Source organism: Apis florea, unplaced genomic scaffold (assembly GCF_048593485.1).
Source record: "Apis florea isolate Af1SG1 unplaced genomic scaffold, ASM4859348v1 contig_2291_pilon, whole genome shotgun sequence".
NCBI classification, from domain to species: domain Eukaryota; kingdom Metazoa; phylum Arthropoda; class Insecta; order Hymenoptera; family Apidae; genus Apis; species Apis florea.
In genome coordinates, this window is record NW_028256553.1 from 1,650,673 (window position 1) to 1,674,340 (window position 23,668).

Consider the following 23,668-nt stretch of genomic DNA (forward strand, 5'->3'; position numbering starts at 1 on the left):
GGTCAAAACCGGGGGAATGTTCGATTTTATCGCGTCTTTGCCGGGTTATGGATTATAGAATGTTGATGCACACGGGGGAAAATTTAATTACGTGGAAATTTATGGAATGCATCTAATAGAAATATATAAAAAATAATATATATATATATCGAGTATGGTGACATGGTCTCATTGGGGATTTTAATTCGTGAATTAAAATTGTTTTTGTTTAATTTAATCTGCTTTCGTATCGATTCGATTTCTTCTTTAATATCGTTAAAGCATTCGTAATAGATTAAATTATATTTTTGTGATGGACAAAAAAATTATTTTGAAGTATCAATTAATCTATTTAAATATTTTAATAATATCAAGTGTCATTATTGTTTGATGCTTAAAATGAAAGTAAACTTATGTTAATATTGTTGAAAAATATTACAATCATAATCTTTATTTGTCTATATTTAGAAACGTATTGTTGATTGTCTGAGGATTTATGGACAGGAGTGTACGTATTGTATTATTTAACAGATGAATCAAGTTTCTTAGCTGCATCCATAAAAATACGAATTTGCATAAACATCCATAGTTTACCTGTTAAATATAGATTTTTTTCATTAACAGAATAAAGTCTGAAAAAATATTTCAAGTTTTATATATATAAAAAGAAGATTGATGAAATATTCAACTTATTGCATAATTTTACAAATTCTCTTAAAGATAATTAATCAAAATGAGAAAGATAAAAAGTATATACAAGATTCTCTTATGCCGGAAAAAGTAGATAAATCATCACGCTACATAATCAATCCTTTTATTTTCAGGTCCACGTGAACCTGATGATCCTGGAGGCACGAATGCAAGCCGAGCTACTGTACGCGCTTCGCGCCGTGATGCGATATATGACCTAAGCGAAGTATCGTCGCCTAAGCTCCTTCATCTACTTGCTGTCTGTCAGTTTGTCGTCGGTTTATTTTATCGTGTAACTCGCGCCACGGATATTCACGCGAGTCGTCTTTGCGGACTCTGCACACGGCACAGAAAGGAACGAGCGAACGCGACACCGATTCTCACTTCAGTATATAAAAGAATGTATCTTCACCACACGTACCCATCATCTACACACAATTGTCTTTATCCATCCATAAGAGGAGAGAGGAGTTCACGTTATGATGTATACTCACACGTACACGCGTACGCGTATGTAATAAAACAAACATATACACACACCACACACACACACACACACACACACACACACACACACACACACACACACACACACACACACACACGTGTAGAGAAAGAGAGGGAAAAGCGGCCCAAACTCGAGTGTCCATTGTGAAGGATCGTTGCAGAGTGTCCGCCGTTTGCTCGTAACTTTAAACGACCGAGAATTCTTTGATGAGTCAGTGCTGAATCTGGAGGAAGCAATCGAAACGAGAGGGAAACCGCGGGGCGCGTGGAAGAGGAGAGAAAAATTCGACGCGATATGCGTCGCGATACACCGACGAATGTTGATCGATCACGGCGACAAAGAAAAAAAAAGAAAAAGAATAATCATTACCCATCCTTGAATCGATGGTAGGCTATCGATGGTTTCGTCTCTGAATCGTTCGAGGCGCATCATTCGAGAGCTGTCATATTGTATTTGGCGCGCAACCGTTTCTACTTCCGGATGCGCTTCTTTTTCCCGCACGGTTTACTTTTCGAATTTTTGGACACTCCTGATTTGGGGTGGAGAGAAGAGGATACCTGAGAGGAAAAAAGAGAGACCGAAACATTGAACAGACAAGCACAGAAGAGGAGAGAAAGAGAGAGAGAGAGAGAGAGAGAGAGCGAGCGAACGAGCGAGCGAGAGAGAGAGAGAGAAAGGTTTATCGTTTGTTTTGTAAATAGACACTCGTATTTTTCTATGTTCGCGAAGATATCTTGTGTAGTAGACTGTTATTTGCGCGTTTCGTTATATCGTTTCAGATCTGTTGAAGCTTTTACCCCTTCCCCGACCATAGCAATATTTTGATAGAGTTGGAAATATCTAGACGCTTTTCGACGATGTACCTTCCCGCTTTCCGTTTCACGACACTCGCACACGTGTACCATAGAGGATATATAATGATTATTGCAGTATGTGCGCGATTTCTCCTTTTTTTTTATGCGCCTTTTTCTATGTTTCATTTTCCTTTTTCTACGTTTTATTACTAACTAAACACGACGCGTTTAGAGGGCGAAGCATGGAGTTTAGGATAAAGGGGAAAGGGAGAGAAGTATCTTTCGCGACACTTTGTATATCGAGACGATTTGCTGATACGGCACTGCAATTAATCGTAAGGATTAAATTAAGAAATGTATTTAGTACACTGTGTTTCAAATTATGGGAATGGCCAAATTGTCGAATCGGGCCTCGTTTCATCGCGTCCGGTCAGGCACGTGCGAGAGACGAGGATGAGCGAGAATGCAAAAGAAAGGGGGGGGGGGGGAAAGGAAGAGGAACAGTTTGTCTTTCGCGCTATGGCCGCGTTTTGCGCTGTACATATTATATATGTTTTAACCTCGTTTAATTTCATTGACTATCGTATAACGAGAAAGCTATAATATAAAAAAAAAAAAATGACAAAAAAGTGTACCTTCGTTTTCGTCGTATCCGTGTGTGTCGAGAAGTACAGGTGATAAAAAAAATGAAGTCTTTAGATCATAGGACGATCTGCGCGCGAGCGCATGCGCGGCCTCGAGGCGCGGTTAATTTCAAATCGCCGCAGTTTGGCGGGCCGCTGGGATGCGCGCATGCGCAGAGACAAGCAATGCCTATCGGCTGTGTTTATTTACGATGGATCATGGCGCAACTGTCACCAACTTGAAATATTGCGACAATGTATCATTCTAGAGCGAAATATCGAACGAAGAAAAAGAAGAAGAAGAAAAAGAAGATAAAGAGGGAGAAAAGAAGTACATAGTAGGAGCGCGCGTGAGTCGCGCGCGCTGTACCAAATATTTCAAACAAAATTTCTTCGTCCCTTTTTGTCCGAAGACCAGGCGTCTTCGACGAGCTTAAAACGTGCGGCTAAACTTGCTCGCGCTTTTTTTTTTTTGGTATAACGATGGTGCAGCGTTCGCGAGTCGAATCGTTTTTTTAAACGACGTAAACGAAAGAAATAAATGGCATGGACCAAGCGAAGGGGCGAACGAGTGTGAAACAAAACAAACAAACAAACAAACAAAAAAAAAAAAGAAATAAAAGAGAACGAAGACTCGAAAAGCGATTGTCCGCTTACGCGCGTGCGTTTTATCAACGAATTTTCATGCCTTTCGCGTAACGTTGTTTTATCACAACGACGAGCTCGTAGGAAAAGAATACAAAGCGAAGATAAAAGAGAAACATTTGATAAGGATAAATATGTTCGCCCCTTCTGATCATCAAAAAACGGTTAGAAAAAAATAAAAAATAAAAAAAAAAAAAACAGTAGAACGCACGCGCGGCGTTAGTGTGCGAGAAGGATAGAGAGGCTGTTTAAACAAATCAAATCCATATTAAGTCGTTAAGGTATACACGGAAGAGAACGTGTGGCACAAAAAGAAAAAAAAAAAAAAGATGAAGTAGAATGGAAAAAAAAAAAAAAGTAAGCAAACTCTATACACGCGAATTACACGTGTCTGTGATCGCATATTATATATATAAAATAGATGTATAACACATATATGCATTATCGAGATGAGAAACAAAAAAAAAAGGGCTGATATATATTATATATATGAATATTATATATATATATATATTTGTATGTACGCACGCGTACATACGAAAGCGTCTATACATTTTACGAGGAAAAAGAGAGAGGAGCGGAGCGCGCGCGATTGTATTATCGATATTTGCACGAAAGAGAGCAAAAAGGGAGAGCAAAACGACAAAAAGATAAAAAAGAAAAAAAAAAGAAAAAAACATCTGAGATATACATGTAGCGTTTGTAAATTAACGGTGTCTCTTTAATTATGTAATTGTGTATATGCGCGCTCTGAAAATTATCGTATATTCGTATATATGATTCGGAGTAATTGCGTTTCTACGGAAGAGAGTCGGTCGCATGTTTCTCTCGATCGCATATTGGCCGAGAAATTAACGCGAAATCGATTCGATATCTGTCCAATCGTAGATTTAAAGGGAAACAAATCTTCTTTTTTGTAAATCTCGCGGAGTTGTGCAGCGACCGATTCGCGATCGAGAGAGAGGAAAAGAGGTGGAGGAGGACAGGTGGATCCGACAGTGGTATTAAGAGAAATTAATTAATTACGATTGAAGCAGCGAACAAGCACACACACATACACACCTTTAGACTTTTCGACCAACAGCGACGCGTTTTCAACAACGTCCCCACATATCACTTGAAAAGTTTAATCAAAGGGCGAGTCTCGCGAGCGTCGATCGTTTCTAGAAACGATCTTTTAGACGTAGACGGGATTAGAGATGGCGCCACCGAGCGTTTTCTTCGTTCGTTCTTCGCTTTACACGTTCTTCGCTCATCGTTTCGAGAAGATTTTTTGAAGAAATTGTCGAATAATTTTTTCAAGACGCATATACCTCAATGTTTCGTTTGATGGATATCGAAACATTTCTTGAGCGAAGACATTTCTTCGAACGGCGACAATCTCTGCAAGAAATCTTTAAGATTCGATGGATTGAGAAATCTACAAAAAAAAAAAAAAAAGAAAAAAAGAAATCGTTTGATTAGTCAGCATGCCGTAGCACACGAGCGAACGAAACCACGAGGGAAAATGACGAGTTACTCTATTACAGTATTCAACGTTTCTTTGACGATTCATTTATCTCTACAATTCTCTTTCTCTCTCTTTCTCTTCTTTTTCATTTTTCTTCTTGTTTTCACACGCACTTTTCTCTTTATCCCCTTCGATTAATTATTCTTTTCTTTCGCCTAATGACCGAACACACGCAAATACACATAACGTACACACAGATACGAACACAATGGATTGCCTGTGAATGATTAGAGAACGCAGAGAGAGTTTAATCGTTTACAGAGCCGCTACGCTTGACGCGAATCGCTTTCGGTTCTTTCTCCTCTTCTCGGTTTTGCATGTTTCAGAAGAAAATTCGATATACATATTTCTTCTCGAACGATTTTCGACGATCGTGTTCGTATTTAATAATATTTTTTTATATTGGTGCGATATTTAAAAAAGAAAATTATTTAAACGCGTATATATGTATATATTTAATGTATTCTTTTCTCTTTCGTCGACTCGACGCGTCGATACGGCGTGTGTAAACGGTTAAAGAAGAAGCGAGAAAATTTTGAAGAAAAGCAAAGGAAAGGGATAGATCTCTCTGACCAAAGATAATTTTTTTCGCTATCGAGGCTTGTCGAGGCAACTTTTATTCGATCATCATCCGTTTTTGTACACCAATTTTCATCGAAAAATCGTATTTCTTATTCTCTATCGTATTTTATTCACCGTCGTTCGAAAGTAGAAAAGAAAGATTCGTCTTTGAGCTAAATATTTCACTTTCTTCTCCATTCCATCTTTCTTTATATATATATATATATATACTTCTCCCTTGTTTCTTCTTATTTGCCCGTCTTTCTCTTTCTCTCTTTCTTCGCATAGTAGCTCGTTTACATCCAACTCGTTTGTAAATTGTAAAAACAAGAATATTTGTGAATCGTAAAAAAAAAAGAAAAAAAAAGAAGAAAAAAAAGCGGAGAGAACTCGACGAAGAGAACGCCTCGAGGCGATACGAGAGGAATTAAAAAAGTTTTGCGATGTTCGCGGTACGAATCGACGTCCGTAATGATCTCATGAAATAAATAAGCATTCTAATAGTTTGAAGGGAGAGAAAGAGAGAGAGTGTGAGAGAGAGAGAGAGAGAGAGAGAGAGAGCGAGAGATGAAGCTCCGCGCTTGTTAGATTTAGAGAGAAAGAAGAAAATTGTCGTTTTTACAAGCGAGAAATGGGGAGAAGGAAGAAGGTTGGGCGAGGAGACAACGATCTTCATTGATAAATTTCTTTTTATTTCTCCCTCTCCGATCTTTTGGCGCGATTCTTCCCATCGTCAATATGATGGCGGCGTGTATTTTTACCATTTATTTCTCTACTATTTTTTATTTTAAGCTAAGGAAACCTGGTTGGAGACTCGAAATAGTTTCCGGTTTCCCCGGTTTTACGCGTTTTATTTTAAAATAAGGAACGGCGAGAGGATCGCGCCACAAGAATTAGGGATTTAGAAGTTTGACGCCTCGATTTAAAAAGGGAAAAAAAAAAAAAAAAAAAAAAAAGAAAAGCGCAGAGAATGATAAAATAAAAAAAAAAAAAATTGTGGAGGTGGACGAGGAAAAGGGAAAAATGAAAAAAAAAAAAAAAAAGACTCGGAGAGTATTCGATCGAAAAGTAAGAGCGAGGCATTTGTTCTATACGCAAGAGATAGATACAACACCACATGTATACATAACACGCGTACGCGTATCGCTTCTTTGCTTTCTTCTTAATTATTAAGTAATTAATTTTAATAATAATTATTATTCTACTTCGTTTCATTCTCTATTTTTTTCCTTTTTTTTTTTTTTTTTTTTTTAAATTTCGACGATAGATCGACAGGCTCACACATTTACACACACACACACAAACACATACACACATCTTATATAGAGAGAACATGTATTTTTCGGGAAAATCTATCCGTTCATCAAATCGCGTGTTCGCATTGCGAGCTCGAGCCACCTCCGAAAGTCACAAAAAAAAAAGTAATAAAATAAAATAAACATGCATATTACAATAGAAAAAGGTGAAAACCGTATAAAAAGAAAATAAAAAAAAAATAAATAAATAAAAAAAAATATGAAAAAAAAAAAGAAAAATAATGGAACAACATTTACATGCCACCGTGTCGAGTATGATCGTGTGATAATTACAAGTGATTTGACTAGACCCTTCCAAATGGATTCAGTCGGTTATATTATTATTATTGTATCGTGTCAAGAGAAATCGTAGGCACGCTTGTGTCAGCTCGAATCCGCTCGAATCTGTCGCAACTCCCATTTTCGATATTTCATTTATATATATATTTCTTTTCTTCGTTTCTTCTTCTTATCTTCTTTTGTCGCTCGCTCGAATACAAAGATTCTTCCTCAAATCCCCAAAGAAAAACTCGAAGAGAATTCCAATCACGCGACTCCGCCTGTAACATCACAGTCACGTTGATTCGATTAAGCGACGCGGTCGACGCCTAATCTTATCATAGACCGTGGCGTGAGTCGCCCAAGTTCCTCGCTTCGAGGTTCACGATGGAATTATTTCGAGGCCACAAAAAGAACGTTTCGAGATTTCTTTAGCTTCCGTTGTTCATTGCAATATGATTTAACCGATTGGTTTTAATTGAAAAGATCTTGTTAAAAGATTTCCAAAATTTCGAAGAGAAGGAAAAAGAGAAGGGGAGGGGTCAGATGACGGTGCGAATCGAGCTGACAACTAGCTGTGAAAGTGTTAAGTATGTGGAGGGTCGTATGTGATGTGATTTCTTTTATATCATAACGAATGATGAACACTAAGAAATGTTATAGTTTCATATAAGTGATATGTTATTTGTCATTTATTTTATCCCTTAATAAATGATGTTATATAAAAAAAAAGAAAAAAAATGATCAATCAAATTTTTATTCACTTATAATGTTCATCGGGATGGAACGAAGAATTTAGATTTGTGTGAATTAAATTATCTTTTAAATTTAATGTCCAAAATATAATTTTTGTAAAATTTTTAATTTTAATTTCTCTCTAACACGTTCGTCATTGCCATTTAAGGAAAAAACACTTTGATTATATTAATTTTACAATATATAACAAAAAAATAAAAAAAAAGTTTAACGAGCAAAAATATATATATATATATATACATACACATATAGTTAATCACTCTTTAAAAACTATGCGTAATTATGTTTGTTGAATACAAGGAGATTTCACGAATAATAATATTATTAATCTCGCTTAATATCAATTATATTTCTTCTTAATTTTATATTATAAATTTATTATTGTATTTTAAAATGAATACGTAAAATTGAATCGTTTTCAACCTATATTGTTATTATTACTTATATAATATCAGTCTAACAAAACAAAATCGAAACATTCAAAAAAAAGTCAAAAAGTCCCAAAACGAGGAAAGGTTTGAAGAAAACGATCATTCCGTGTCCATCATCTTGTCTTTACATTTATTCGCCGTCTATCTGCATATACACACGTGAAATGACACCAAACGTCTACTTAGTTGTACTTTTTTTTTTTTTTGTTTTCCTTTAACGCTAAACAGTTACTCCCTTGCCTCCTCTATTTTTTTAAAATACTCGCAAATGGGATCGTCTACTTTCGCGCGTACCGCCGCGGTATTTACACGGATCTGTATCTATGTATGTAGTGTGTGTGTGTGTGTATCTGGTGGTTGTTTAAGTATGTAAGAAATTCGTTTGCGTTTTCGTTACGGTGCGGTTCGTTCGCGCAAAAAAAGGCAAAAAGAAGACAACGGCCTGATATCGATGTTTCACTGCCTTTCGTGATTCCTGCGTCCCGATTTCTACGATCGATCGCGCGTCGTTCTATCGCGTGGAAAATATAGGAAGCATCGAATCGTCGGCTGGAATCTAGGATACGCGCAACTTATCTTGGCCGCGAGTGGAAGGAAAGCTCAAGTTTCTCATTTTCGAACTCGACTCTTCCTCGAAGGTGAAACATTCTAATTGAAAAATACTCGATTATGTTTTATTTACCTACGATTCGATTTCTACTTAATCATCCTGATTTGTACAAAGTGGTTAGAAAAATTTGACAATAGGCGTGTACATCGGGTGATTTTTCAGGGATCGATCGAAACTTAATAATCGTGTTTTATGTTGTACGTATAGTGGCTAGAAAAAATATTCGCACATATTTCTATTTTTCAATAATGAAATGTTGAACGAAGAGAATATATATACATGTATATTTAGATCTGTTTAATTGGTATATAAATATAATGATGCGATAAATACTTTTTATAGCTACTACATGTAAATTAAACGCTCGCTCTAAAAGCTATCCATCTTGGTTAAAATTTCCTATCTAATATTTCGAAATATAAAAATTCAATATTTTCGCCTCATTCTCGTTAACATTCTTGTTAAAAACAGCGCGCACAATCTTTCCAACTTGATTTACAAATTAAAAATCGCGTACAAATTAAAAAATTTCCACACATCTGTATCCTTGACAAATAAGTCTGGAAACAAACTTGATAGGGCGCTTCCACTAAAGGAAAAAAAAAAAAAAAGGATAGATAGCTTGTCGAGAATTCTTAAAAAATTATTTTCAATTTTTATCCTCCCTCGGATAGATATCTGTTCGTTTCTTTATTCTCCACAATCGATCCCTCCGCTCCGCGATTTTATTATCGAACAATGTGCGAACAATCTGTCTTCGGTGCAACTTCTACGGTAGAAAGTGAAACGAGTCCGTTTTTCTTCCCCTTTCTTTCTTTCTTTTTTCGGTGAGAAAAGGAAGTGGATATATATAATAATACGAGAACTATTTTCCTCCGCTCGTGTTCCGACGCGGAACAACGACACGGTATCAGAAATTGTGCAAATTGTTCGTTCTCTCTGGGTGATTATCGACGTGATACCCGCGGCGGGATAACTACTTCGTTCTCTAGAAAAGAAAAAAAAAATGGAAAGGACGAATCTCTGGTCGATCTGATCCGTTCGCTGCCACTTGATGCGTTTTTGTACTTTCTTGTTGATCTTTCTTTTATCCTTATTCACATTTCTTTCTTTTCTTCTTGTTCAAAAAAAAAAAAAAAGATTTTATTCCTCGGTTATTGTACTTTTTCCCCTTCTATCCAGTTCATTTTTTGTTGCTCGTTAGGCCCTAAGAGATGATCGCAATGATGCGACGAGGTTCGTGAGTTAAGTTCCATCGTAGTCGTGTGGCGGTGGCGCGTGATGATGCATGTGGACGTGTGGCGGCAGTTCGACTGTGGGAACACCCAGGCTGCTTCTCTGCAATTTAGGAAAGTTTTAATCCAATTTCAAAATTTTTATTCAATTCAATCGTGATTTTATTCGAGTATATATGATTCAAGATCACGCATGAAATTCATTTCGAAATTTTCTCCAAACGATAACGTCCATGATTCAATAATCATCATTCATTCAAAAAATTATTCGAAAAATTGTCATTGTTGTTGTAAAAATTACACGTTTATTGTTGGAAAGTTTACTTCTTACGATGAATACGTTTTGTGTTTAAAGATTTTGGTTTCGATTATTTACAATTCAAATCATCTACGATCACCGACCTGCGATCTCATCCCATTCAGAGGGGTGGCAGTGGGATTGTCCGGCGGATAGCCGAGCACATGGGTCGAGCATTTCTCGCAGGTGCGTCGCCGTCTCGAGGATGCGTGGCATCGCAACGCGCGGCACAGTTCTCGCGCCATCTCCGAGCACAAAGACTCCTGCTGCTGATTCGGTTGCTGTTGTTGCTGTTGCGACTGCTGCTGCGTCTGTTGTTGCACGGATTGCGATATTCCTTGCAGAGAATCCGAACAGATTGGTATCGATACTGGAGCTCTCTGCGTTCGTAAAATCATAAAAACAGATGGAAACTCTATTTAACGAATATTCGGTGAGATAATTTTGTAGATAATTTTTCAATTTTTTCCCCTGGCTAAATTATGGAAAAACAAGGGAAGTATTATCCAAAGTATGAAACAGAATCTTCATTGCATTCTAAAAATCTTCCAAAAAATTAAAAAATAAGTATACATGAAAGAACAAAGAATATATTCATTCCAAAAAAAATATCGTCAAATCAAAGCGTATCGAAAATTTTAAGCTCGTTTCTTTTTTTGCATTATGTTTGTATAGGATATATTGCGAGATACCGTGCAATTACGAACAGACGTTGAAAAAGTTGAAACGAGGAGAATCGAATTATGGGAGACAACGAAGTTTGAGAGAGAAAAAAAAAACGGACCTTGGTTGTCAACTGAGCTTCGTGCATTCGCAGTTGGTTGGCATGCTTCAGTGAAGGATGAGTTCATGCTGCTTCGCGGAAAAATCCACGGTGGGCCACAAAATGGAACACAAAAGTGACAAAAATACATGCAATCCTAAGCTGATGGCGGCAATGCCTGGAAAAAAGTTTCTTTTTTCCCACGATCTGTTCTCGAACCGTTCCTTGCGGATACGATTCGCGATACAAACCACTAGAAAAATATTCTACTGTCACGTGTAAATAAGTATCCTGTGTTTACGCTGTTCTTTCTCCTCCTTTTTTTTTTCCTTCCGTCTTTTTCTTTCTTTTTTTTTCCTTTAATCCTTAACAACTGATTCCGCGAAATGTATTCGTTGTGCATTGTTCCCACTGTAAATGAGTGTAAAAATTTCCACTTCTCTCTCTCTTTTTTTTTCTTCTTAATACTCTTTCGCGTATTAGTTTGACAAAAACAAGAACAACAACAAGTTTTTGCAATTTGATTTATTCGTATTTCTTCTCGTATATGTTCACATTATTTAAAATCTAGTTATCAGTAGTTAAGGATTAAATCTTTGCCTGCAGAAGAAGCTGGTTTTTCGACGAAATACTTACCTGTTCCGGCGGCGGCCTTCTGGTATTGTAGCAGAACTCGAAAATTGCGATCACCACGGCGAACGCCAGTCCGCACAGTAGTACAACGAATACTCCGCCTAAAATGCAACAGAAGAAATTGAACTTTAGGCAAATGTAAAAATTCATTAGCCCTGATCGCGAGCAGGACTTCTTTTTCTTGGATTTCTCGCTGGTCGATGAGGTTCGACTGCGATTCGTGTGAAGTGGGTCGCGACAAACGGTCGAAACAAAGAAGGAAAAGATTGGATGTGTTGAACAGAAATCATATTCAAGCAATATAGAATATAAATTGTGAAACATTGAAAATATATTTTCGAGGATTACCTATATTGTCAACCCCCAAGGAATTCGCTTTGCTCTCCTTCCCTTTCTCCGTTCTCATGCAAGTGTCGCCAGGACTCTTCCACCATTTGTCATACAACATCTGGATCTCTCCCTTCTCTTGGAGTTCTAGAATCGCCAGAGATATCTTGTCACGCCAAGGAGAACCTACAAGAGAAGCGATTGATGTTGAAACATCAGAGAATGTAGAAATAAGGGAAGATATATTTTACCCATAGGCGTGGCAATCCCGTATCCTTTGCTATCCAGAAGTCCACCGATTTGCGTTAGATTGCAATCCCTTTGCACGATGTAATCCAGCATGGTGGATTCCATTAAGAAAGCGTAATCACCTTGAAGAACCCTCTGGATCCCCTCCTCGTAAGTGGGCACGAATACAGATGGCTTCTTATTCTCCATGAATCGCCACATCTTCTTGTACGTCTCGATCATCGAATCCTAAAGATTGTTCGCGTAATAATTAAATATTATTACTTTATACGATCAAAGGGAAATTAGTGTTTCTCAATTTATTTCTGGATCTTTTTTGATATTATTAAAAAAAAAATACTCGCGACTTTTTCCATATAAGGTAAGGAACACATACAATAGATTTTAGATTTTTCTTCGCATAAACAAATTGTATAACTCTATATATTAACGTAATATGATATATTACGATATATTAAAATAATATTTTTTCAGATTATTTTACATATTTATTATTTGTACTATACAAAAGAGCGAAATTAAATAAATTTAAGCTTGTATATAGTTCACGTCAAATTATTAAACCATTCCAATCATGCAAAATTCCAAATAAGACTTCGAATTTTCACATGAAAAATATAAAAATTTTATGATCAAAATCCACTCGGAAAATGGAGAAAAACATACCATTGAAATCCCTTTTTGATTTATCTCGATATCTCAATTGGTTGCCGAGATATAAGGATTTAAAGTGTCCATAACGTTGGACACAGTGCAGAAGTTGTGAATGGATCACTGACCTACATTTTTTCCTGGAAACGCGTACTACGTCCTTCCAGGAATCGCGTCTGCCACTTGTCTGCAGTTTGGGATAGGTCAGCGACACGAGGTACGAGCGAGAGGTCCGAGTAAGCGACAAGGAGGGAGATTAAAAATTATTCTTCTCTTTACACGACGATATCTCGGGAACCGGAAGTCGTATCGAGATAAATGAAAAAGCGTTTTAAAGGGGAAGGTTCCGCGCTTCTAACGATCGTACACCCGTTGACCGAAAGTCATTATCTTCAGAGTTATAACGGTTCAAAGTTTTGTTAATTTTAATAGAGTTTAATCATGTTTTAGGTAAATGATTAAAAATTACCTTCTCTTTACACGATGATATCTCGGGAACCGGAAGTCGTATCAGGATAAATGAATAAGCGTTTTAAAGAGCAAAGTTTCGCGCTTCTAATGATCGTTCACTCGTTGACCGGAAGTCATTATCTTCGGAATTAGAGCGGTTCAAAGTTTTCGTAATTTTAATAGGATTAAAGCGAGTTTTAAGGTAAATTATCATGGTATATATTTATTTTTGAAAAAGGATTGTTTATTAATGATCTTATTAACAGTAATGGCGAGGATTTTAAATTGATTTAAATGTTATATCTTGAATTCTTCGCTTGAAGTTGGATTTTTATGTAATCGATCTTGTTCATTAGATTTAATTAATCCGATTTTATGGATTTTATAGAAAGTTCATAATCTTCTTTTGTACTTCTTGTACGAAGTAAACTGCTGGTAATGTGAAATTTAACAATCAATTGGTTTGTTTTACATTCGTATAACGCGCATATATTTATCTTTCATTTATCGATACCCTATCGTGTTCAAATACCAAGTACATTATAATTATTCGTAATAATTATTCTAAATTACAGGTTAAAAAAAAGTTATTATTATTTTTCAAACAAACGAAAGATTACCCTGAAGAAGGTCATGGTACTTCCGCTATCCAGGGTGCCATACGCGATGTCTGTCTGACTGGCGAGATCCTCCGCATTTTCGATAGGAGTTATCATCCTTTCCACGGTAAGAAACGCCGCCAAGTTGGCCGTGTACGAGGATATGATGATCAATGTGAAAAACCACCATATGCCACCCACGATTCGCGTGCTCGTTGCCTGAACAAATTTATCAAAAATTTAATATTCTTGTACCATAGCGTATTGATTTCATTGTTTCATCGAAATTTCATGCTCTTCTGTTCTTAAACTTTATCAGGAAACCGTGGCTAAGAAGTTAGGATACCGTCTCGAATTTTATGAACATCCAAAATAAACTTTGGCACGTTTCAACAATAAAAATTTTACACTTCCATGTAGAATATTATTATGTTCGAATAATGGCGTCAACTCCGTATCGCACAACTTCATTGATAAACTCGAGACAACGAAGTTTCTTCTCGAGATTCCATTATCACTCTGGTACAATTCAATTTCTATAAGACCGCTAACTGAAGGCTAGAGGCTAGTTTAATTCACTCTGCTTAATGAAACGATTCAATCGCCATCGTTCCACGTCACCGCCAATCGAACAATGTTACTTCTTCGACTTGGCTAGAACGGATAGTTTAAAGATCGTAATCAAATAGAATAGTGACGTTTCCAGGACGTTTTTAGAAGAGGATGGTAATTTTTAAAAATAAAATAATAAAATTATTTAATTATTAAATAATGATTTTTCTTCTACTAATTCAACAAATTTTTTAGAAATATTTATTTATGTCATGAAACAATATTTTTTTTTTCTTTAAAATCTTGTAAAATTATTAATCCTAGCTAAAGGAAACAAAATCATTATTACAATCAATATTACAATCAATATTACAAATCAAATATCAACACAAAATTAAACTTTAATAAATTAATATTTATAATACAATTTTATTACAAATATAATTGTCTATGAGACTTTTTTATGATTTTTTAAACAAATAAAATCGCAAGACATTTCAAAACTTGAAACGATGCAAAATAGTTATCTTCAACATTACGTGTGATATTTCAGAAAATTTTTATCTCTGAACGTATCTACTTGCTAAAATTCGCGGAACGTGAAACGTGCGTTCGCGAGCTGGAACCTTTCTTGGCATAAATAAACGCGACGGTTCATAATGAATTTGAGACAATAAGCTTTGATGCAGACGAACGATGCTACGTTGCGGTTTTGTCTAGGACACTGTAAGCACGATCCAGTGTCTTTGTATTCCCCAGTAACAGGATCACATGCATTATATATAAGAGGAAATTTTATTATTTGTTTAAAAAAAACATAATTTTCTACTCGTATGAACGAATATATTTGATAAATCTTCGAATTTAATTTTCGAAAAAAAGAAAATTCGAAATCTTTAATGCATGATAATTTTTTAATTATTCTTGATTTTCATCTTTTGCATCACGAGTTTTAGCTCACAGTTGTAGACATAAGTTAATAATTCTCATGAAATTGAAATAACATCACACGTTTGTTTAATATATTATGAAGTTTTATTCCGCTGTGTTATCATTTGCAGAAACCAGTGAGAAGATTTCTTGGCACGAACGAACATGATTCGCGGTAAACTCGATACGATAAGACTTTTATTTCGCGCGACAGGCATTGATCGAGACGACGAAGCCAGTTGAACGCATCAGATATGTTGTCTGTGTTTCTCAGTAATCGATTCAATACAAATACGTTGATTATTTTTGTTTCCCGATAAAATGAATTAAAATAGATTTTCTACTTTACGATATATATTACTCCTGCCCATGTTTTTTCAATATATTAATATTCATATCGAGAGAAAGAGTTTTAATAATTTTTATTTGAATTAATTACAATTTCGTTGCAATCATTGATATATATCTGTTTCAATAATATCAATTGAACGTTAGATGTAAGTATTTCGTGTTCAACTTGCCTCTCTATTTTATCTTTTCAAATAAAAAATCCCATTTTTTCCCAAGGTTCGTTTAAGATTTCCAAATTTGATTTAAATCTCTTCTAGCGGACAATTTATTTCGATATTTTCGAAAAATTTGTAATTTCGTTGCCTTTCATTTATTTTCCTCTAATAATTATCTCCATCGTTGTTCATTCTCCCCGACGAGGGAAAAATTTACGACGATAAGATAACGAGGGATCCGATTACATACCTTGGGATTCAAATCGCTACCTTGCTGCATCAGGGTGCCAATGGTGAACCAAAAGCTGTTGGCCAGCGAGAATTGATTCTCGACCATTTCGGAGCCTGCGTGACAGGGGTGAGGGTTGTTCCATTCGTAGGGGCTGATCCTCGCGACCACGAACATCATCACCGAGACGAGGACGTACGCGGCGAGCACGTATAGCCAGATTTGAATGGCGAGCGGGTTCATGAAAGAGAACAGTCGTGCTGGATGGCTCGTAGGTACCTGTAATTACACGATTCAATACAATTTGACAATCAATTTTTGAAAGAGAGGAGATCAATCGAGAGATACATGAAAAAAGAAACAAAAAAAAAATTGTGATTAATTTTTAAAATTAAAAAATTCACGTAAGTTTTCATTGGTTTTAAAAGTTTTGGAATATTTATGTATGAATTACAACGGATAATCTTGGAAGATAGATAGAATGTAGAAGAAGTCTGATGAGATAATAACTGCTAAGATTCTTAGCAGTTCCAGATATTCTAGTCAATTTTAAATAAGAGAACTTTAACAAGTTTTGATTTCATCGTTGCTTCCTTGGCTGGTTTTATTTAATAGAACGTGAAAATCTCATCATATCTGTTAAAAGATTCAAATTATTTTTCCAATAATTTAATTTGTAATTATTGTTGTAAATTTCCTGCTAATTTTCTTATTAATTTGAAATTAATATCACGAATGCTGACGAATGGATTTCACACATAAAAAGTTTTTTTTTTTTAAACTAGCAAATTTTCGAATCATTATTAAATTATTGGATTTTGCATTAGTGATTTCAAACTACATGTGGTATTTTTCAGTTCTTCGATTGCATAATACGGTTTCAAAAATTTTTCATCCATGGAAACGAAGATAGATTGCCAAGGGAATATATATTATATTGACATTCGTACGTGACAATGCCAGTATCGATTCTCATTTGAATCCCATTGCTTTGCTCATAACATTCCTGTAAATTCTGCCTAACACGCGAGTTCATTATCGACTGAAATGTGCAAACGTGTCCAGTTTGCGTGATATGTGTGTCGTTATGTGTTTAATCTCGAGCATTAGCTATTATTTTGGAAAAGATGAAATTTGGTCAAATGTCTGGTGACAGGATTTCAATATCAAATACATGATTCAACATGAAATACAATTGCAGGTTTGAATCAAAGGCTGGTTTATTAAAATTATTAAAACCGTTTTTTATCAATTCATACAGATTTATTTACAATTGTTCTTCAAGTTTGTTTAACAATAATAATAATGAGCACTCATCCTTAGACTGACATTCTCTGAAAACCAAGAGGAGAAAGAAATAAGAAAGAAAAGAAAATGGATGTCGCGAAAAATAAATCTTACTACTATTTCTTTTTCGTTTATTCCATGTTTGGAATTTTCCCTTCTTCTATAAATCATTCGAGTTATCACAGATTTCTTCTTGGTTTTCCGTTGTTGGTTTCTGCTTCCTGTTTGTCTTTTTGATTTTTTTACTTTTTTTCTTTTCGATTCAACTAGATTCCATTGAATACAAGATGAAAAGCATCGAGCACAATTCTTTTTATTATATGTTCAATGTTATTGATCATTCAAATTTCAAGAATTTCACTATAGTTGAAGTATGAATTTTATTTGCATAATCGTGCGTTGTGAAATTCTTGTGTCATATGATTTCTTCCATGTATCGAGTGAAATTTATCGAGGATATTCATTTATGTTTTCTCTTATCTTTTATATATTTGTTGACACAAAAGCTGGATAGTTTGATCAATTTTCAAAGCGAGTGATCAAAGAGGATTAAATTGATCGAGAATTACTAATATCATCATTTATTTTGTAAAGACTTGTGAATAACTTATGAACTTTTCTCTACAAGTAGCCAATAGTGGAGTATTGAATAATCATATTGAAATAAATAAATGCTACAAATTTATTATGTAATATATTTCATATAAATAATTTTTATTAAAAATAATCGAGATTTATTTATTGGAAAATTTTAAATAAGAAAATTCCAAATAAAAGATCGATGAAAGATAAAAGATATTGAATAGAATAATTAATACATACTCTGAAATATACAAATTAAAATCCAATTTCCCCAAGCCTTTCTAAATAACATTTCTTTTCTTTAAAAAAGTAAATAAAAAAGTAACAAAAAAACAATATTACAATTAATATTACAATATAACCACATTAAAATAAACTAAGGCATCCTTTTATTAAAATTTCCTTAAAAATAATAACAATTAAAACTAACTAATGGTCATTTTTTTCAGGTGTTATGATTGAGAATCCAAGGTCCACATTATCAACGATTCGCATACATATACTCGACGATACTCATAAGAGGATAGAAACAATAAAATAAATTATACAAAAGATCGAATACAGCCATAAAGGATAACGTTGAGAAAGAGATATGCAAGGATTAAACTTTCAACCACATTTTAAACTCTTGCGTCATTGGAGTAATAAAACGTTGCAATAAAATGTTATTAAGTTAATGGTGAGTGTCGAGACCAATAAAAAGATTCCGCTTGACCGCGTCGTCCCAGTTTTATCTTTTTTTTTTTTTTTGCTTGTTGAACAGATTCGAAATGAATCACGAGAAATTGTGCAATGCATGCAACAACGACACATTGTAATATCGCAATGAACGCTTTGATGATGGAATCACAGTCTACGATCGAATACCGATATTGAATAATTAAAGGACTTGCGACTAATCAAATCGAGGCTGATTGCAATTAAACGATTGCATTAATAATAAGATGAACGAGCGACTTTTGAATAATACGATTATATGTCGTGGTTTTTAATTGGAAAAATAAGAAAAATAAATATATATGGTTGTGCAACAAAATGTTAAGATTTGTCAAGATTTAAATTGCATTTACATTAAATCAATTAAGTTGGTGGATTGTAATATGATAAAAATTGTAATTTATATTTGATATGAAGAAAATATATGATTTGAGATTAAAAATTGATTGAAAATTAATTATTTCAATAATTAATATAAAAATTTGCCCATTCTTATTTTCTATCCTTTACTCCATTATAATAAAAATATAATCTGTTGTTATATAATAAATAATACTGCAGTATTATTTTTTATTAGACCGTTTAACAACAGAGTTCCATCATTACCACATATTTTTGTATCACATTTTAAACAATAAATTTATACAAATAAAAAAATTCAAGAAACCTTTATTAATCCATTATATAAATGAATGAAACAGATAACAAAGTTTAACAAGTATTCTCATTGAAATTAATTACAATGGATAATAAAGAATATTTTCAGAAACGATAAATAAAGTTTCTCAGAATTCTATAGATTAATTTCACTTTCTAGAATTATTTGTAAATTCATGTTCGGTCACGATAATTACGCGATTGAAGAAATTCTCGCAAAATGAGAATCAGTGTTCCGTATCAGCTTGTTTTCCATGATACGATTGATGAAAGAATCTCTTCTCCTCTCCTCTCCTGTATATTCATTACCAAGCTTTATAACTCTATAGAAATAACTCGACAGAGAAAATTTGCTGGCAATTAACGTGTTCGTGATATGAATTAACAAGAATAACTGCAACAACACGAGGCATAGGCCTTAATGATTTCATTCGAAATCATAACGTGTGTTGTGTTATTTACGAGAGAATCCGATCTCTTTGCCTGTTGCGAAATAAAGGGACAAAAAAAAAAAGAAACTGGGAAAGAAAACCATTTTGCTTTGAGACATGAAAACACAAGCGCAAAATTTAAACGAGCTCCGACTGAAATATTAATTACAACGTGGTGAATATGGAACGAGATTAATTACAGTTTTTCATCGTTTAGGAAATATATCTTGGATAAATCGAATAATTTTACTATTGTTTAACTCGTTAAGTTTTGAGTTTGAATTAATGATGATTATAAATGCCGTTTACTTGCACTTGTGATTGAATGGAATGATTGAAATGGAAAAAGAAAAGGGAAAAATAAAGAATGGAAGAGGAATTGATACAAATTTTATTTCGATGAAAGTAGATAAAATAAATTAAATTAGAATAAGTTTAATTTTTATTAGTAGGAAATAAGATTAAATTATGATTATTTAGATAGGTTTAACTTTTGATTTTAACAAAGTAGGAAAAAAAAGAAAAAATAATAGAAGAGAATAAAAGAAATTCTTATTTCTTTAGAACTTTTTATTTCTTTAGAAGCTTCAGATAGACGGAGTGAGATAAATTAGAAATTAACAATTAATTTCTTTTTCATTTTCTTTTTATTTTTAATTTCTTTTATACATATATTAAATGATATACATACTAAAATAATTCCTTTCATACACACATTAAATGATATACATACTAAAAGGATTAAAAAATAAATTATAATACTTAAACAAATAATTTTTATTATAAATTGGATCCAACATAATTATAATAATGAAAACATTATAATATAAATAAAAATAAAAATAAGAAAAAAGAAGATCTTTAAAGAACTCTATTTGTTGAAGAACATCGATTATCTCCACATTGTTATATTAAATGGATTTCGTGCTCGATGATTGCACGTTGTTTGGTTTCTCGCGATTTTGACGATATAATAAAGGAAATAGAAGAGGAAAATGGTCGAGAATCAGAAGTGGAACTGGCACGATCCTGTAAATTTGTCCGAATTGAGAAATGGCCGATTGATTTTTCCATCGATAGCCGGCAAATAAAAGGTGGAGCGCAAAACGAGGTTAAAACTGAACGAGTCACGATCGTCAGAAAATTTTATTTATAGGTTACGACAATCGTTTGCTCCCTGTCTTCATTATTGTTCTCATCTCGTTCTGTGACAAATTTACCACTTGTTAACATTTTTAGCATTCTTCTAATGATTTTATAATATTTAATCCTCTAAACTTAGAAAAATTATTAAAAAATATCTGACGATATTGTAAGATTAAAAAAAATAAGTATATACATATATTTGCAATTACATATTTCTTTATTACAAAATCGTAAATTTGTTCAAAAAGCTACTAAAAATATTGTTTTTCTATTAGAAGAATATAAGATGACAGAAAAATATATAAATTTTTCAAGAAATTCTAAATTCAGAAAAAACAATTTAGGTCAAAATTTCAATCTTCTATTAGAATAAAATAAAATTGGAGGTAGCACGTGAAAATTTTTAGGAAATTCTAAATCCAAAAGATTTTTGATAAAAATTTCGATTTTTGATTAGGAGAATATGAATAGTAAGGAGGTGGCACCTTTAATTTTTCGTAAGATTGAATTTCTAAAAAGTTTTGTCTAAAAATTATTATTTTTGATTAGGAGAATATAAGCAGCAAGGAGGTGGCACTTTAAATTTTTCTTGCGAGAGAATTTCAGAAAAGTTTTGGCTAAAAATTACCACTTTTGATTAGGAGAATATGAGTAGCAAGGAGATGACAGGTTTAATTTTTCGTCAGAGTGAATTTCAGAAAAGTTTTGACTAAAAATTACCACTTTTGATTAGGAGAATATGAGTAGCAACGAGGTGGAGTGTTCAATTTTTCGTGAGAGTGAATTTCAGAAAAGTTTTGGCTAGAAATTACCACTTTTGATTAGGAGAATATGAGTAGCAAGGAGGTGGCACGTTCTATTTTTCGTGAGAGCGAATTTCAGAAAATTTTTGGCTAGAAATTACCACTTTTGATTAAGAGAATATGAGTAACAAGGAGATGACACGTTCAATTTTTCGTAAGAGTGAATTTCAGAAAAAATTTTGGTTAAAAATTACCACTTTTGATTAGGAGAATATGAATAGCAAGGAGGTGGCACCTTAAATTTTTCGTAAGAGCGAATTTCAGAAAAATTTTGGCTAAAAATTACCACTTTTGATTAGGAGAATATGAATAGCAAGGAGGTGGCACGTTTAATTTTTCGTAAGATTGAATTTCTGAAAAGTTTTGACTGAAAAATTCCACTTTTGATTAGAAGAATATGAGTAGCAAGGAGGTGGCACGTTTAATTTTTCGTAAGATTGAATTTCTGAAAAGTTTGGCTGAAAAATTCCACTTGTGGTTAGGAAGATATGAATTGGAAAGAAATGATTCGTGAAGATTTTTAAGAAATTTCAAATTTAGAAGATTTTTGTTAATATTTCGATTTTGTATTAAAAGAATATAATATGACTAATTTCATAGAATTTTTTTTCGATATTAAAAATAAATAATTCTTCTAATAAAATTTTACGTATAATTCTTATTTAATTTGTATATTTGTAAAGTATTTACTTTTTTCGGTTATTTTTTTGGAAAATTAGAAATTTTTAAACTAAGTTTCAAATTATATATAAATTGACTAAATAATATTTTAAATAATTACTCAATTTTAAAGATACAAAAAAATAAACAAATTACATCACGATAAATTTATTAAAAATCATTGAAACAATTGTTATTTTTTTTGCAAATGATTAAGTTGATGGAAAAAAAATCAGGGAACCGATTGATCAAATGGAATTGAAATTTTCGCTTTGTTGGATTTTTAGCTAATCGAATCATTAGTTGCAAATCGGTTAATTAAATTAGCATGTGGTACAGATCACATCACAATCTTTCATATATCACAAAAGAATAATTGTCGTTTATTTCTTCATTGATTGATTTAAAATAATTGCTTACTTAACCAAATATTTATTTGTTAAAACAAATTGCATTAGAAATTCGATAAGATTACATTAAATTTATCTATTTTATGTATTGTACGAGTTGTAAATATATATATATATATATATACAGATCAATATGAAATCAGTCGATATGAAAAGAGATGGAGAATATAATGCATTGAAACTATATATATTTCGTTTTGGTCGACTGACGACATTCCTGTTTCGTATTGTCAGTAAAATTGAAAAGCGTGGTAAGGCTGGCTTTAATCTAGATGAAATCTATCGGTTATGATCGCTTTTATAACTCTAGACACATATAGTTTGATATATTTAATAAAATGGAGTTAAAAATAAAAATAAAATTCTTTTATTATTAATGAATTGAATTACTTTATTAAGAATTTAAGCAAATAATAATAAAGTGAAAAGAGAAAAAGAAATGAAAAGAGAAGGAGAAATAAAGGATAAAGAATAGAAAGACAATAAAAGAAGATACAAAATGTATAAACACACATGAAGCAAATATCTTATGCCCCATTCGTATGGGGTTTGCAATAACGATTTCAAGAAAAACTACAAACATCCTAAACCTATTACACATTTCCATATATGTAAAAACATTTTACACAAAACATATATCTGATAATAATACCTATATTAATAATTTATTATTCTATTTATAAAAAGCGATAAAAAAAGCGTAAAAATTAGGTAGTTTAAACACAGATTTTAGAGTGATATTATATTCTAGTACGAATACATATAAAGACTGAATAAAAGTCAAATGTGTCTACATAAAGCAAATTGAAAATTTTTATAGAAAATAATAATAATAAAAAAAAAATATAGGTAAATACTTCAGAGGTATATAA

General features: G+C 33.2%; 2 protein-coding genes and 1 long non-coding RNA gene across 18 annotated transcripts in view; 2 read left to right on the forward strand and 1 right to left on the reverse strand.

Moving 5' to 3' along the window:
• Sesn (Sestrin) overlaps positions 1-8,066 on the forward strand; it is a 157,555-nt gene extending 149,489 nt beyond the window's left edge. For all 8 annotated transcript variants that reach the window (XM_086903386.1, XM_086903390.1, XM_086903389.1 and 5 more), the window contains one exon: positions 804-8,066. In XM_086903386.1, the coding sequence (XP_086759512.1) occupies positions 804-890 (87 nt within the window). In that variant the 3' untranslated portion in view covers positions 891-8,066. The remainder of the gene's footprint in view (positions 1-803) is intronic.
• Positions 8,067-8,173: 107 nt separating this feature from the next.
• LOC100865697 (glutamate receptor ionotropic, kainate 2) overlaps positions 8,174-23,668 on the reverse strand; it is a 133,825-nt gene continuing 118,330 nt past the window's right edge. For 5 of the 8 annotated variants that reach the window (XM_086903384.1, XM_086903381.1, XM_086903380.1 and 2 more), the window contains 7 exons: positions 16,125-16,382; positions 13,908-14,105; positions 12,189-12,414; positions 11,959-12,123; positions 11,614-11,711; positions 10,319-10,594; positions 8,174-10,019 (listed from right to left, as the gene is read on the reverse strand). In XM_086903384.1, the coding sequence (XP_086759510.1) occupies positions 9,927-10,019; positions 10,319-10,594; positions 11,614-11,711; positions 11,959-12,123; positions 12,189-12,414; positions 13,908-14,105; positions 16,125-16,382 (1,314 nt within the window). In that variant the 3' untranslated portion in view covers positions 8,174-9,926. Of the gene's footprint in view, positions 10,020-10,318; positions 11,156-11,613; positions 11,712-11,958; positions 12,124-12,188; positions 12,415-13,907; positions 14,106-16,124; positions 16,383-23,668 lie in introns of those variants that run through there. The other 3 variants (XM_086903382.1, XM_086903379.1, XM_086903383.1) reach the window with 3 other exon arrangements.
• Positions 12,833-19,131, forward strand: LOC147658294 (uncharacterized). Of its 2 annotated transcripts, XR_015290742.1 has the most exons (5): positions 12,833-13,489; positions 13,863-14,013; positions 16,961-17,317; positions 18,422-18,651; positions 18,736-19,131. It is a non-coding gene; the product is annotated as an uncharacterized LOC147658294 (long non-coding RNA). The 2 variants fall into 2 exon arrangements; XR_015290741.1 differs by lacking the exon at positions 16,961-17,317.